Here is a 12,369-nt window from a genome sequence, read left to right on the forward strand (position 1 = left end):
CCATGCTCTCCAGTGGCAGATAAAAGCACTCAGCTCCTTGTAGTTTGTCAGCGCTCACAGACTTCTCTGAGGTTCACTAGTGTAAGGACATGTGAGCTCTTCTAACCCTGCACTCCCTTTTTTTAATTGTAACTTGTGACTGTTTCAATGTGTGTGAAAAATTTGTCACTATGCCTAGAGGTGACAGATGCACTGTAATAAAGTAATATTTTTCAATTAATAAAATGGACCCTTCACTTCCAACAGTGCTAGAATGTGAATAGAGCCCAACCAGTCATTCTGGGTCCAGTGATCCTATATCGTTCATACACACACACAAACCCATCTCTCTCTGTCTCCTCTGATGGATCTCCCACCTTCCTCAGCTACGCTGACTATTCTGGTGTTCTCATTTAGAACAACAGAGCATGTACCATCTTAGCTGACACAAAACTGGAGGAGGAGGTATTTCTATTGTAATGCAGTTGCTCCCTTCCTTCCCCCCTCTGAGGCCCAAATGCCTCACTTCCACTGCATGCCAGGGCTCAGAGCTGAGCTCTTTCCTGTCCTCAGCCTCCAAGTCATTGCCAAGGTCAGATTTCTGATGCAGGACTCGTCCTTCTGTGGACCCAGAACTGCCTGCCCCCTTCTGTGCAGTATGTATTTGATGCTTATCAACTCTTCCTGCTGAAGCTGATCTATGCACTCACTCTCTCTCTTGTTCAAGCTCTTTGTAAAGAAAAGCTAGACGTATTAGGGAGTGTTGAAAGGTGCTCCATGGTTAAAGTTGAAATTAGCTTCCCATTATAAAACTGATCTTTACATTTCCTCTTCCTTTCCCTTTTCCCCCTCCACTTTTCCCCTAATAACTTCTCCAAAAAGTAACCGATGCCCCATAACTCTGCATGTAGTGGTTGAACCCCAGATAGGGATTTATGGATTTGGGTAAAATTAAAAGAAAATGGGTTTAATTTTTTTTCCTGTTCACTCTATACAAACTTTCCTAACTTTTTTGACTAGTCACATTTTGAAAATGTCCTAGTCTACCAATTCCACATTGCTTTTGTTGGCCTTGTCATGGAGAACTGTCTTTTAGAGCCATATTTTGCCACCTTGACCCACGTTGAGTAGGACCTCAGTCCACAAATAGCCCTATTGAACTCAGCAGGGCTATTTACAGATTGCGGTATTACTCAATGTAAAGGTAGTAGAATCCTTAGTGTTTTGAAGGGGTGGAGAGTTTAGTGGGGAGACTAGTGAGATATAGAATGGCATTACTTAATATGCCTGGGGATTATTGTCATTTCAAAATGTTCACATTTTAAATTGTAGAATTTTTATAATTTAACTAATTTTGGGGGTTGTTTAAATGTACCTTATTTTCAGTGCTGGCTGCTCTTTAAAGAAGTCCCCAGTTTAGGAATGTATTCAAGTGCAGACCAGAGCTACGTGGTGGATAAGAACCTGTATTTGTGGTTTTCTAAATTTCAGTGGATGATCGCCACAGCAAAGTCCACAAAAACTAGGTTTTAGGAGGGGAGGGAAGGAGGTAGTTGGAAATCAGATGCTCAGCAACAGCAGCTGTCCATCCTCCAGGCATAAACTGTTCTCAAATGTAGCAACAGAGCTTTCCATACATGTCTCAGTCAGTTTAAAACAAACAAAGAAACAACACGTTTGTGGGAAGGAATCTGTACATATGGAAGAAACTGTCAGAGGTGTGACAGGAACATGATGTTCTCGAGCAGGGGGTTCCCTCTCAGAGCTAACCTCTGGCAATCCAAGGAACCTGCCTTCAACTTTTCCCAGCAGTTCAATGACTGACATGGATGTCTCTGTAATGACATTTAGTTGGCTTCTAATGGTGACATTTTATCCAATTAGTTGGCTTCTAATGGTGCATGTTTCGGTGATAGGTGAGGTGAAGAGTCACAAACTTCCACTTGCATAAATAACAGGAAAGACATGGCAAATGTACAGTTAGGCATATGGAGAGACATTTTTTTTTAGCAGATTCATAATCTAAGGGTGCTGGTATTTATAGGGCTTGATCCAATGCCGTTTAAAGTTAATGGAAAGATTCCCATTGTCTTCAGGGAGTTTTGGATTAGGCCCATGGTGAAGTGAATTTACCCAGGTAAACTCCCATTGAATCTAAAGAGATGCTTATGTTAGCACTCTAACCTTATGTTGATTATGTTGGGACAAGGGAAGTATACACCCTAAAGTCTTCAGGAGAACTTTGTTGCTACGTGATACTTCTAGTTTCCCTGTGTGTGTTGCATGTGTTGATACTTGAAGCAAAGCTGATAGCCCTCATAATGCAGGTTTCCGAATGTAAATGAATAATGGCTCTCAAAGGATCAGGACAATGTTTTTTTCGTAAGAATATCCCGTGAAAAGGTGAAGACTGCTCACACATTTTACTGGAACAACTTTTGAGAGAGCAGTGCTGATCCATGACTCTGAAAAAGCAAAGCATTGACCTGTATCTCTGCTGTAGCTTCTCATTCCAGCTGCCAGTGAAGATAATGAGAGTTGCAGGTGTGTAGCACCTCTTGGGATCAGACCCGTAACCTGCTCTCACAAGAAAGAGCACTCCTGTTGAATTGGAAAAATGGACAAGAAACAACTTGGCAGGAAGGCGGTACCGTGACTCTAAACAATGGATATAGGGACTACTAAATCCCGGTCTACACTAGAAAACTAGGTCATCATAACTACGTTACTCATTGGTGTGAAAAATCCACCCGCCTCAGTGGTGTAGTTAAGCCAAACTAAGTCCCCATGTAGACAGCACTAGAATTCTTCCGTTGATTTAGCTACCACCTCTTGGGGAGGTGGACTATGCCGACAGGAGAACCCCTCCCGTTGGTGAGGTAGTGTCCACACTGAAGCGCTACAGCAGCAGAATTGCAGCTGCACTGCTGTGGTGTTTTAAGTGTAGACAAGCCCTAAATCTTGCTTGTGTCCTAACAGCTGTGAATTAGGGTTTTCTAGTTTATGTTTCCTGTGTCTTATTTCCTTCAAGTTCTTCCATGAATCTGTTGTGGTCTTTGAAACCATGCAAATATAACCATTGTGAATGCTTTGTTCTCTTTGCCTGTTGTTAAAGAAGTTCATGAAACAAAAGTGAATCTCTCTCTCAGCCTAGTATATTCCTCTGAACGTGTGAGAAATAGGAGAATGGCTTCATTGGCATCATGATTTTATTAAGCCAACCAACCAGTTTCTGTTGAGCAGAGTATTCAGAGCTTGTTGTAAAGTATGGATGGGATTTTCAAAAGCACTCAGTGTTGATCTAATTCGGCTCCTATTGAAGACAATAGGAGTTTTAACATTGACTTCAGTGGAAGCAAAATAAGTAGCTGGGGCACAGATCCTCAAAGATATGTAGGCACCTAACTCCCTTGGATTTCACCAAAATATCTGTGAGAATCTAGACCTGAGTGCTTTTGAAAATTCTACCCTATCTATTCTCAATTAGCACATGGTAATAGCATTAGAGTTTAGCTAGCTTTGCTTATAGGAGAATAAATTGTACAGGTCTATCTTAAAAAATAGGAGCAAAATAAAAAATAATATTCAGGTGGAAAAAGAAATATGAACAGGGATAAAGGGTATAATGTCAAGCACACTGTGTATAGATTTATGCATGGAAGAATGTGCAGTGAAATAAACATACACAGACATATAAATAAAGGCCAAGATTTCCAAAAGTGACTAGTGAGTTGGAATGCCCCAATTTTTTGGTTCTCAATCTGAGACACTTGAAAGGGACCTGAGTTTTCAGAGGGGGTAGTGATCAACACTTTCTGAAATTAGGCCCTTTGAAGGTGTTTTGAACTGGGCACCTAAGGGATTGAGGCTCCAAAATGAGTCACTTTTGTAAACAGGCATAACTAAATATTAAGTGCTGAAAGAAATATATATATTCACTGTCACAGGCTCACTGGCCCTTTAAGGGGAGCAGGGCTCAGTATTGCCTATGACCTAGCAGTTACCCCCAGGGCCGACGAGAGGGGGGGGAAGCCGGTACAAATTACCGGGGCCCGGTGGTCCGGAAGGGGGCCCGGGGCCCGGCTTCCCCCCCCCCTCGTCGGCCCTATTTAGCCGGTCTGCCCTTGCTGGGGGGCCCGGAAAAATTCCGGAAGGGGGCCCCGCCCTTGCTGGGTGGCCCGAAAATTTTTTTTCACTGGGGCCCAAACCCGCTCTCGGCGGCCCTGGTTACCCCTCAGCTGATGTGATCTGGTGGCTTAATTACCATTAGTGACCCAAGCTGTGAAAGGGTCAAGGAAGGCTACACAAAGGAGAACTCAGTCAGAAAGAGGGAGACTCTAGGGAGAGGAGGTAGGAAGTTGTACTCTTTGGGAAAGGCCTGGTGAAGGGAGGCAGAAGAGGGTCTGTGGGGTTGGAGTTAGCTCCTGTGGTGAGCCCAGGAACAGGTACAAGAGAGGCAGCCCTATAGGTTGGTGTACCAGGGGAGGACTGAGGATCTAGGGAGAAGCTTGGGAACAAGAGGAGAGGCAATATTAACCACAGGTTTCTGGAAAACAGCTGAGGGGCTTGGAGGTAGGAAGGCGCCTATATAGCAGCAGCACATCTAAAGGACCAGAACTGCTTGCTCACTATGGGGTACCTGGGCTGGAACCCAGAACAGAGGGTGGATCTGGGTTCCTGTAAAAAGCCCCAATGGCACCATTGATTATTGAGCCCAGGGTGGGTCTGAGGACTGAGCCCAGAGGAAGGGTGGAGGCATAGCCCGAGAGGGGTGAAAGGATGTTCTGTTGGGACATTTAGATTTTTGTTACCCTGAGAGGGAGCTGGACAAGACATGACTTAGAAAGCTTGGTTGGGGACAGAAATGGGCCAAAGAGGTGATCAGCAGGGGCACTAGGGCCAAAGACCCCCTGAGTGAGATGATAGTGAGTGGAACCACTTACATTTACTGGTGGGGAGTGCTATGGGACTATTTTCAAAGGTATTTAAATGCCTAGAGATGCAGATAGTGCCTAGTAGATTTTACCACCTATGGCTCCACAGTTAATACATTATAGACTCTAGATAAGGGTTTTAAAAATACCTTGTATAATGCTCATTAGGTGCTATTGAATGGTTAACCGTAAATATACATAATCTGTCTGGAAAAGCTCCCCAAAATCAATTTGGTTAAATATAAGGCTGAGCAATAAACAGGGACAGTGACTGCAACTGGGAGAGGTGAACAGAGAAATAGAAATAGCTGGAAATGGAGAGGCCTTGCCTGTAAAAATCTCTTGTTTTCTGATACTGGCTATTTTTACCCATGTGTCTGTCTGTCCATTCTGCTACTGCCCTCTGTAATGGGGTCTACAAACCCCATACTGAACATAGACAGAGCAGGAAGGATAGTCCCTCCCATTTACAAGCAAGTAGCTTGATCACAACCCCACACAGCTGCCAGTCATGGAGGCAGGCACCCGCAGCTGCAATCAATAAAGAAATAAAGGTCTGCTATATACGGGAGAGTGCAGTGAGGGAAAGGGAGGCAGAAAGATCTGGGATAGCAAGGGGGTGACAACCCTGCACCAGGTTGCCTCCAAGAAAACAGCTGGGCGACTGGAAGAGATGACAGGCGTCAATGAATATGAGGGTCCAAGCGCTGACTTCACTGAGAGCAAACTAAGGAGGGTCAGTCAGGTGAAGCTGAGTCCGCTCAAGAGCCCACCCCACAAGGCGGTGATACCCTCTGAGGAAGTCAGTATTTGTTTTAATAAATGATGAAGATTTTTCCTCTGCCACTCCTGAACTCCGTGAGCTTACTGAGGCAGGGGAGACCCTATGCTTTTGTTCAAACAGGAATCATTTTGGGGACATTCTATGGTCTGTATTACACAGGAGGTCAGGCTAGATGATCACAGTGGTCCCTTCTGGCCTTGGAGTCTCTGAAGGGTGATTCTTTTGGATCAGCTCATAGTTGCCATGACAAACAGGATGGTTCCAGGTGGATTTTGTGTCAGACACACTCTGAATCTAGTATTCAGGATAGGATTTGGGATGTAAATTAGTCCCTGTCACAGGCCAGTTAGCGCCCCCTGTGATTTGAGGCCAGATTGTGCGCCTCTCTCTCGTGCCAGAATGAAGTACCTGTTTTGATGATTCCTCCTTGGAGGCTGATGAGTTCCCAGACAATTCTGCAGAAGACTATTCAGATGACAGATTGCTGTCAAGGGTCTGATAGGACTGTACAAAACTGTGTCCTTCACCATCTCTACAGAGACTTCCAGCCCTTTAGCTTTGGATGGGCTTAGGCCTGATATCTCCCAGCAACCACAATAGGCATAGAGACTTCTAAACACCCTCTCCACTGGCTTTGCCTCCACAGGTTTACCATGGTTTAAGATTCAGTGCAATAAATGAAGTGATCAAGATGGTGTCTGGGAGTGCCCGTGGCAGAAATCTCAGGCTGAATCTTATTGTTTTGCAGCATATTGTATTTTTAAAGTTAACTGTATGTTGGGTGAAGAAACATTTCCGGTCCTCCAACCTGTTTGAGTATTACATGTGGCTGACAGCTTCATGAAGCCTTACTGTCTCCAGTGGATTATGTAAAGGTGCATTTCTGGGTAAAGAATTTTCCTGTTACTCTGTAGGCTCAGATTAGGATTTACCTTTCTGCTTTAATGGAAGCAGAACAGTGACATAAGGAACTTGAATGTCTACTTGAATGTCAGGGTGTCCCCGCTGCCCCGTAGTTTGGACTAGGGATGTATGAATAACAGTGTGGACCAATGTGCTGTGCTGTAACTCCCCCATGGGGACTGTCTAGATGTGAACTTAAAGGCCCTGAGTTCACACTAATGTAGTCCCCTTCAAAGCCCTCAGTCAGCTTTGCCTGCTGAGGTGATAAGGGTGTTTTGTGCCATAATCTGAAGTGGATCCTTGTCACCTCTGAATGGTGAAGTGCAGGAGGGAAGGAAGTACTGGTTCTCTGGTTGAAATAGTCAATGCCTGTGTGTGCACGAGAGATTCTACACAGATATTTCCCCTTGCCCCTTTTCAAACCTTCACCTTTAAAGAGCCCTAGGTGTTAATCTAAAAGTGAACTGTTAAAGTATTACAGCCAGTTCCCACTGCTACATAATCACTGTTCATGCACTATCGCCCTGGCTGACTCAGAGTGCCTGCTGGCTAATTCAACCTTTTGCCCCTTTCACTATAGAAAACTATACACCAGCAAAATAAACCACCAGTTCAAATATAGAAAGAAATTTGAGATAAGATGTCTAACAGAATAAAACACTACATTGGACAGAATTAGCTGTTACCCAGCAATACAGACATTTTAGACATCCTACACAAAAATACTTACAATTCCAAACTTAAACTTTTGACACAGTGTCTCATACATAGTGAATACCATACAAACACCGTATTTCATGTTGTCTAGTAACACATCAATAAGTCTGGTTCTATTCACATAATTGTGGCATTACATTCCAGTAATGCAGCCATAATAAAACTCACACAAATATTCCATAGGTTCAGTATAGTGCTTTTGAAATGCATAATATGCATTTTAGAAACTCCCAATATAGAATACATTTCTCCTAGTAAATACTTAAATATTTATCTAAGGTGTTCCAGCACAGCTGCGGTCTTCCTCTTAAAAGTCCAGATGTTGCTACAGTGACTGCCCAGCCTGCTTTCACAATAGTGGTGGCTCAAAGTGGAAAGAACTATTATCTAGGATAAATGTGTAGATATTTTGTGCCTCTGTTTAGTTGTACAGAATATAAGGCGTGAATGAACAGAGACAGAAGCAAAAAAAAATTTTTTTTTTTTTACTCTGTGTACATGCTGCCCCTTAGCATGACTGAGCCATCAAGGTACTTCAGTAATACAAATAGTAACTATCCCTTCCCAGCTAGAGAGCATTGGTCAAATTCTGTATTGGCATGCACCTGTGCCTTTTCATTTGCATCAGCAGAATTGCACATGAGCAGAATTAGGCCTGTTATTTCTGGTTCTTGATTGAAATACATTGCCAACACAGTATCTGTGAAGATCTACTTCTGCTACCCATGTTGTGGCTGTATCTGGGATAAACTGAGGACTCTTTTTTTTTTTTTTTCCCCTCTCTCTCTCTCTAAGTGAATTCTGACTTGCTTTATGTAAGATTTCATTTGATACTGCTGCCTATCTTAAAAAAAGATTTGGACACTTCTGTCTTTACAGTTTTTGTCTCTCTTGCTGGATTGTACAATCTTAGGGAGAAGGGTTTAACTTCAAAAAAGGTCATCCTCATCAACAAGCACTGATCAACACTGCACTCTCCTCCAGTCAAAATATCCCACCGAGACTAGAGTGCTGATAAGAATATGCTGTATTTCCCTGTGGCTTTATCGTGGAGCCATTATGTTCCTGTGATTAAAAGCAATCTAGTAAGACACAATAATGACACAGTCATATAACTGTTATGCATGGTTACACATAGCTTAATTTTAAAGTTTATTCCCACTCCTGTCTTTGCCCACCACACCTCTCCCCTCTCATACCACATGATTTGAAAGCGACCCCAGAGAAGAGCACTGGCCTCTGGAATGCTTGGCTCCCTGCATTCATTCACTTGCATGTTGGTGGAGTCTCTTAAAGTCAGTTAATCAAACTCACACAGGATGTTTATGGCAAAAAGCAAATGTGAAGTAATAAACATTAGCAGTTCTTTTTCAGTAATAAAGCTATCCCAGAACTGAGACTCTGTTGCAAGAGTTTCTTTAAGAAAAGTTTAATACTGTATATACAATCTTAAAGCAGTTTTCCTACCTATGTACATAAACCTTCAGAAACTCCCCTTATCTCTTCAGGTGGTGTCTGAGTCTTTGGTTTGGGGCAGGGGGATGAGAAGAAGGGGGTTTGTGACTTTTAATTCTGTTTTTAAAATATCTCAGACTAATTAGAAGTTTCTCATAGATTTGGTCAAGCATGTATTAGAAGATGAGTGAGATGGAAATACCACAGCTTAGACTAGAGTGGATCACAATTAGTTGGTGCCACAAAAATGAGGGGATGGGGGTTCAGTATTAATGGAATCTGTACTCCTGCAGTAACACACAGACCTAACAGCCGTTCAGATGCCACAGGGTGGGGTGCCATATAAGATCCTTAATAGATGTAAAACAGAAATACTTATTTTGATTTCTGCTGTACAGTTTAAACATTTCTAAGGGCTTGTCCTAATTAAAAACTGTATCAAACGTGAACAGAAGAGCTGAGTTAGCTGATGCAATGCAGAACTGACTGGTCAGTGTAGACCAGGGCAAGTCCTGTTCTTCGCGGCACCTGATTGTGAAGAACTGAATCACGTTCAAACAAGATACAATTTTCTAGTGGAGACAGTCTCTAAAATTAATCACTTTGGGCCAGTTCTGTCCCGAGTCCAACCCTATTGACACCATTCCTTCTCAGTGAAGTTGCAGGGATATTGGGCAGAATTTGGTTTTCAGTGCAGAAGCAAAGCTCCAATAGCACATTCAACAAAATAAGAATTAAGAAAAGGGAAATAATATCTTGCTGAGGGATTGTTAATTTTTCTAGAGATTGGATTAAATAATAGACCAGCAACTCACCCAACATACTGATGTTCTCCCCTACTGCTTGCGGGGAGGGGAACTGTAGATTAGGGTTTTTTGTATTCTTACTCACTAAAGTCTTTAATGTCTTTGAAGTTATTTCAAAATCCATGATGTGTTATAAATAATGATAAATATACAAACATTACACACCCTGCTGTCAGGTCTGGAACTCCGCTCTTGAGGCATGCAAGTGTTTTAGGAGGGTTCTGTTAAGCTGTGGGCCTGAGGCTTCACTTTAATTTTTTGGCAACACAGGATCCTTTTGGTCTTGCTATTCCTATAGCGTTTGGACAGTAACACATACAGCACTGGGTTGATGCATGGGTGAAGATACTGAAGAATATTACAGATGAAATAGAAAGTGTCCCAAGCGTAGCCATGGTGGTAGACTCTCAAGTAGATGCATAACTCCAAAATATACACTGGAAGCCAACATGCCGAGAAGGCAGCAGTTGTACAAAAAATCATTACTGAGGCTCTTCGGGTATTTCTAGAACTCACCAAAGACATCATCGGACTCTTGTGCAGGAAAAGAGCAAGTCGGATGTAGTTGAATGCAATCACCAAGACTGGGATCAAATAATATAGAATAAACTGGCTAAGGACAATCTTATAGTGCTCCGGGTAGAGAGCTGGTAGGCAAAACGTCATGTTTGTCGCAAGCCTTGTTTCCATTGTGGCATGGATGCGCAGTGATAAGCTGATGATAAAACTCAATGTCCAAACCACAATCAGCATCACAATCATGGTAGTCTTCTCTGGAGCTCTGTAAGGTCTCATGATGATTCGAGCCCTAGTGATGGAGACAGCACACAAGGAATAGATGCTAGCAGCCCAGGAGAAAGCCAGTCCAAACTGGAAAATCTTGCAGAATATATCTCCCAAAACCCAGGTGTTCTGGAGAGCAGAAGCAAGAACGAAGGGCATCAGGGTAAGTGTAAGCAGGTCTGCCACAGCCATGCTCAGGAGAAGAATGTCTAGCTGACTTTTCTGTACGGAACTGTATGTAGCAAAGAGTGTGAAAACCAAAGCATTGGCGCAAAATCCAATGACCAAGATCAGCCCTAATGAACTGGAAAATATTTGAATGTAATCTATGTACATTTTATAATGGCAATTGGCTCTTTGTCTTTTAAGAAAGCAGGGTTCAAAGTCCGGAATATCTCCTGCTCCTATTTCTTTCTGAAGACTTTGTTCTTGACAACCTCCGTCTTCTCTCTGTGTCTCCAATAAGCCTCTGCAAACAGTTTGTTCTTAGAAACCCAATCACACTGACTTCAGCTGTTGATCAAAGCAAAGTTGCCTGCGTTAGGTTTTAAAACTTCTTTTAATGCAATTTCCCTTCTTCAGAAACCAGATATCAATATTGCTAGTTGCTTCTGCCCATTCTGTTCAATATTTTTGTACAGTATTCAGTCTTGTTACACAAAGGGAAAAAATAAACCTTTCTCCCAGAAAATTCCTCCCCAAATAAACAGGAAAAGAAAAGGACCAAAGTCTAGTCTCTGGTAACAGAAGGACTATATGACCCATGAGCTATATGCAATCGTTATGCATTCTATGCATGAATGCTTCCTTCAACTCAACAGGCCATAATGGGCTTTTAAGCAGATCTTTTCCAGCAGGGTGCCTTTGGTCCAGATTCCTTCTGCCAATATTTAAGACCAAATGTACACAGGAAACATTATCAACTCAAAGGTTAGGTCTGGGGACTTCAGTCCACCAAAGTCAAGTTAGCCAGAAATGGGCAAGGCAGGTATACATGAGTGAACTCTCAGGCACCTCTAGAAAGTACTTATAGATGCACAATGATGGAGAAGAGGGGATCTATTTCACATCTCTGGTCGAGAAGCACTGCTTAATAAAGTGTATTACTTATTGGTTGTATCACAACAGTGCCTAGAGGTCCCATACAGATTACAATCTTTAGCTAGGTACTGTACAGGCAGTAAAATAGCCTGAAAAGTTGATGATCTAGATTAAGGCAAAATGTGAGAGAGGGCAGGCTAGCAGTAGTAAGATCTTGTTTGTCTTTGTCAGCGTATTTCTAGCCTTGGTAGGTTGTGAGACCAGATAAAAAACATTCTAAGCTTCCTTTCCCCACCACCCATTCAGTTGAGATATGATTTTTAGCTGCTATCTCCAGAGTTAGAAATTAATACTTAATTATATTTGAAAGCTGCAGGGTAGGTTTTTGTAATACTGCTGTCTAGCTGTAACAAGACAGTGGCTGTGAAAATCAAGTGTAGAATTGAAATGGGAGTGAGAGGAAATAATAATCAGAGAGAGATGACATAAAAGTCAAATAGCAGGTTACCTGTAATGTCACAAATGCTCTTCCCTCTGAAGCACCTGGCATTGGCCACTGTGGGAAGACAGGATACTGGGCTAGATGGACCTTTGGTCTGACCCAGTGTGGCTGTTCTTATGTTCTCTTATTGCAGGGAACTTGAGTCTCAATTTTTCTAGTGATATGTGGCATTTGTTTTGAGCGCTGGTGGTTTGTGAGATGTTGTAGAGCAGTTAATACTGTCCATGGTCCTTCAGGCTAGCCATGCTTTTTAGGCATTGTTCCAGGACTGAAGCAAATCCCAGATGTTGGACCAGGCTAACTTTCGTTCCCTGATGGCCAAGGGGCATAGAACCTTACTGAAAAGGAGCAATTCCTGGAGGAAGAAAGAAAGGGTCATTCTGTATCTTGTCTGCTTCTATCGAATAGGATCCTCTGTTGCCCCCCAGGGAGTTTCAGGATGGTGGGAATGGCTTCATCTTAATG

General features: G+C 42.7%; 1 protein-coding gene across 1 annotated transcript; it reads right to left on the reverse strand.

Annotated features, from left to right (window-relative positions):
• Positions 1-9,788: 9,788 nt before the first annotated feature.
• Positions 9,789-10,553, reverse strand: LOC135883860 (galanin receptor 2a-like). The gene has a single exon (XM_065411162.1). It carries the CDS (start codon positions 10,551-10,553, stop codon positions 9,789-9,791), a length of 765 nt encoding a protein of 254 aa, XP_065267234.1.
• Between the last annotated feature and the right edge of the window lie 1,816 nt (positions 10,554-12,369).

This window comes from Emys orbicularis, chromosome 1 (assembly GCF_028017835.1).
Source record: "Emys orbicularis isolate rEmyOrb1 chromosome 1, rEmyOrb1.hap1, whole genome shotgun sequence".
NCBI classification, from domain to species: Eukaryota; Metazoa; Chordata; order Testudines; family Emydidae; genus Emys; species Emys orbicularis.

Excerpts from the sequence above, each read along its gene's own strand:
- LOC135883860 (XM_065411162.1), bottom strand. The coding sequence starts at position 10,553 with ATGGCTGTGGCAGACCTGCTTACACTTACCCTGATGCCCTTCGTTCTT.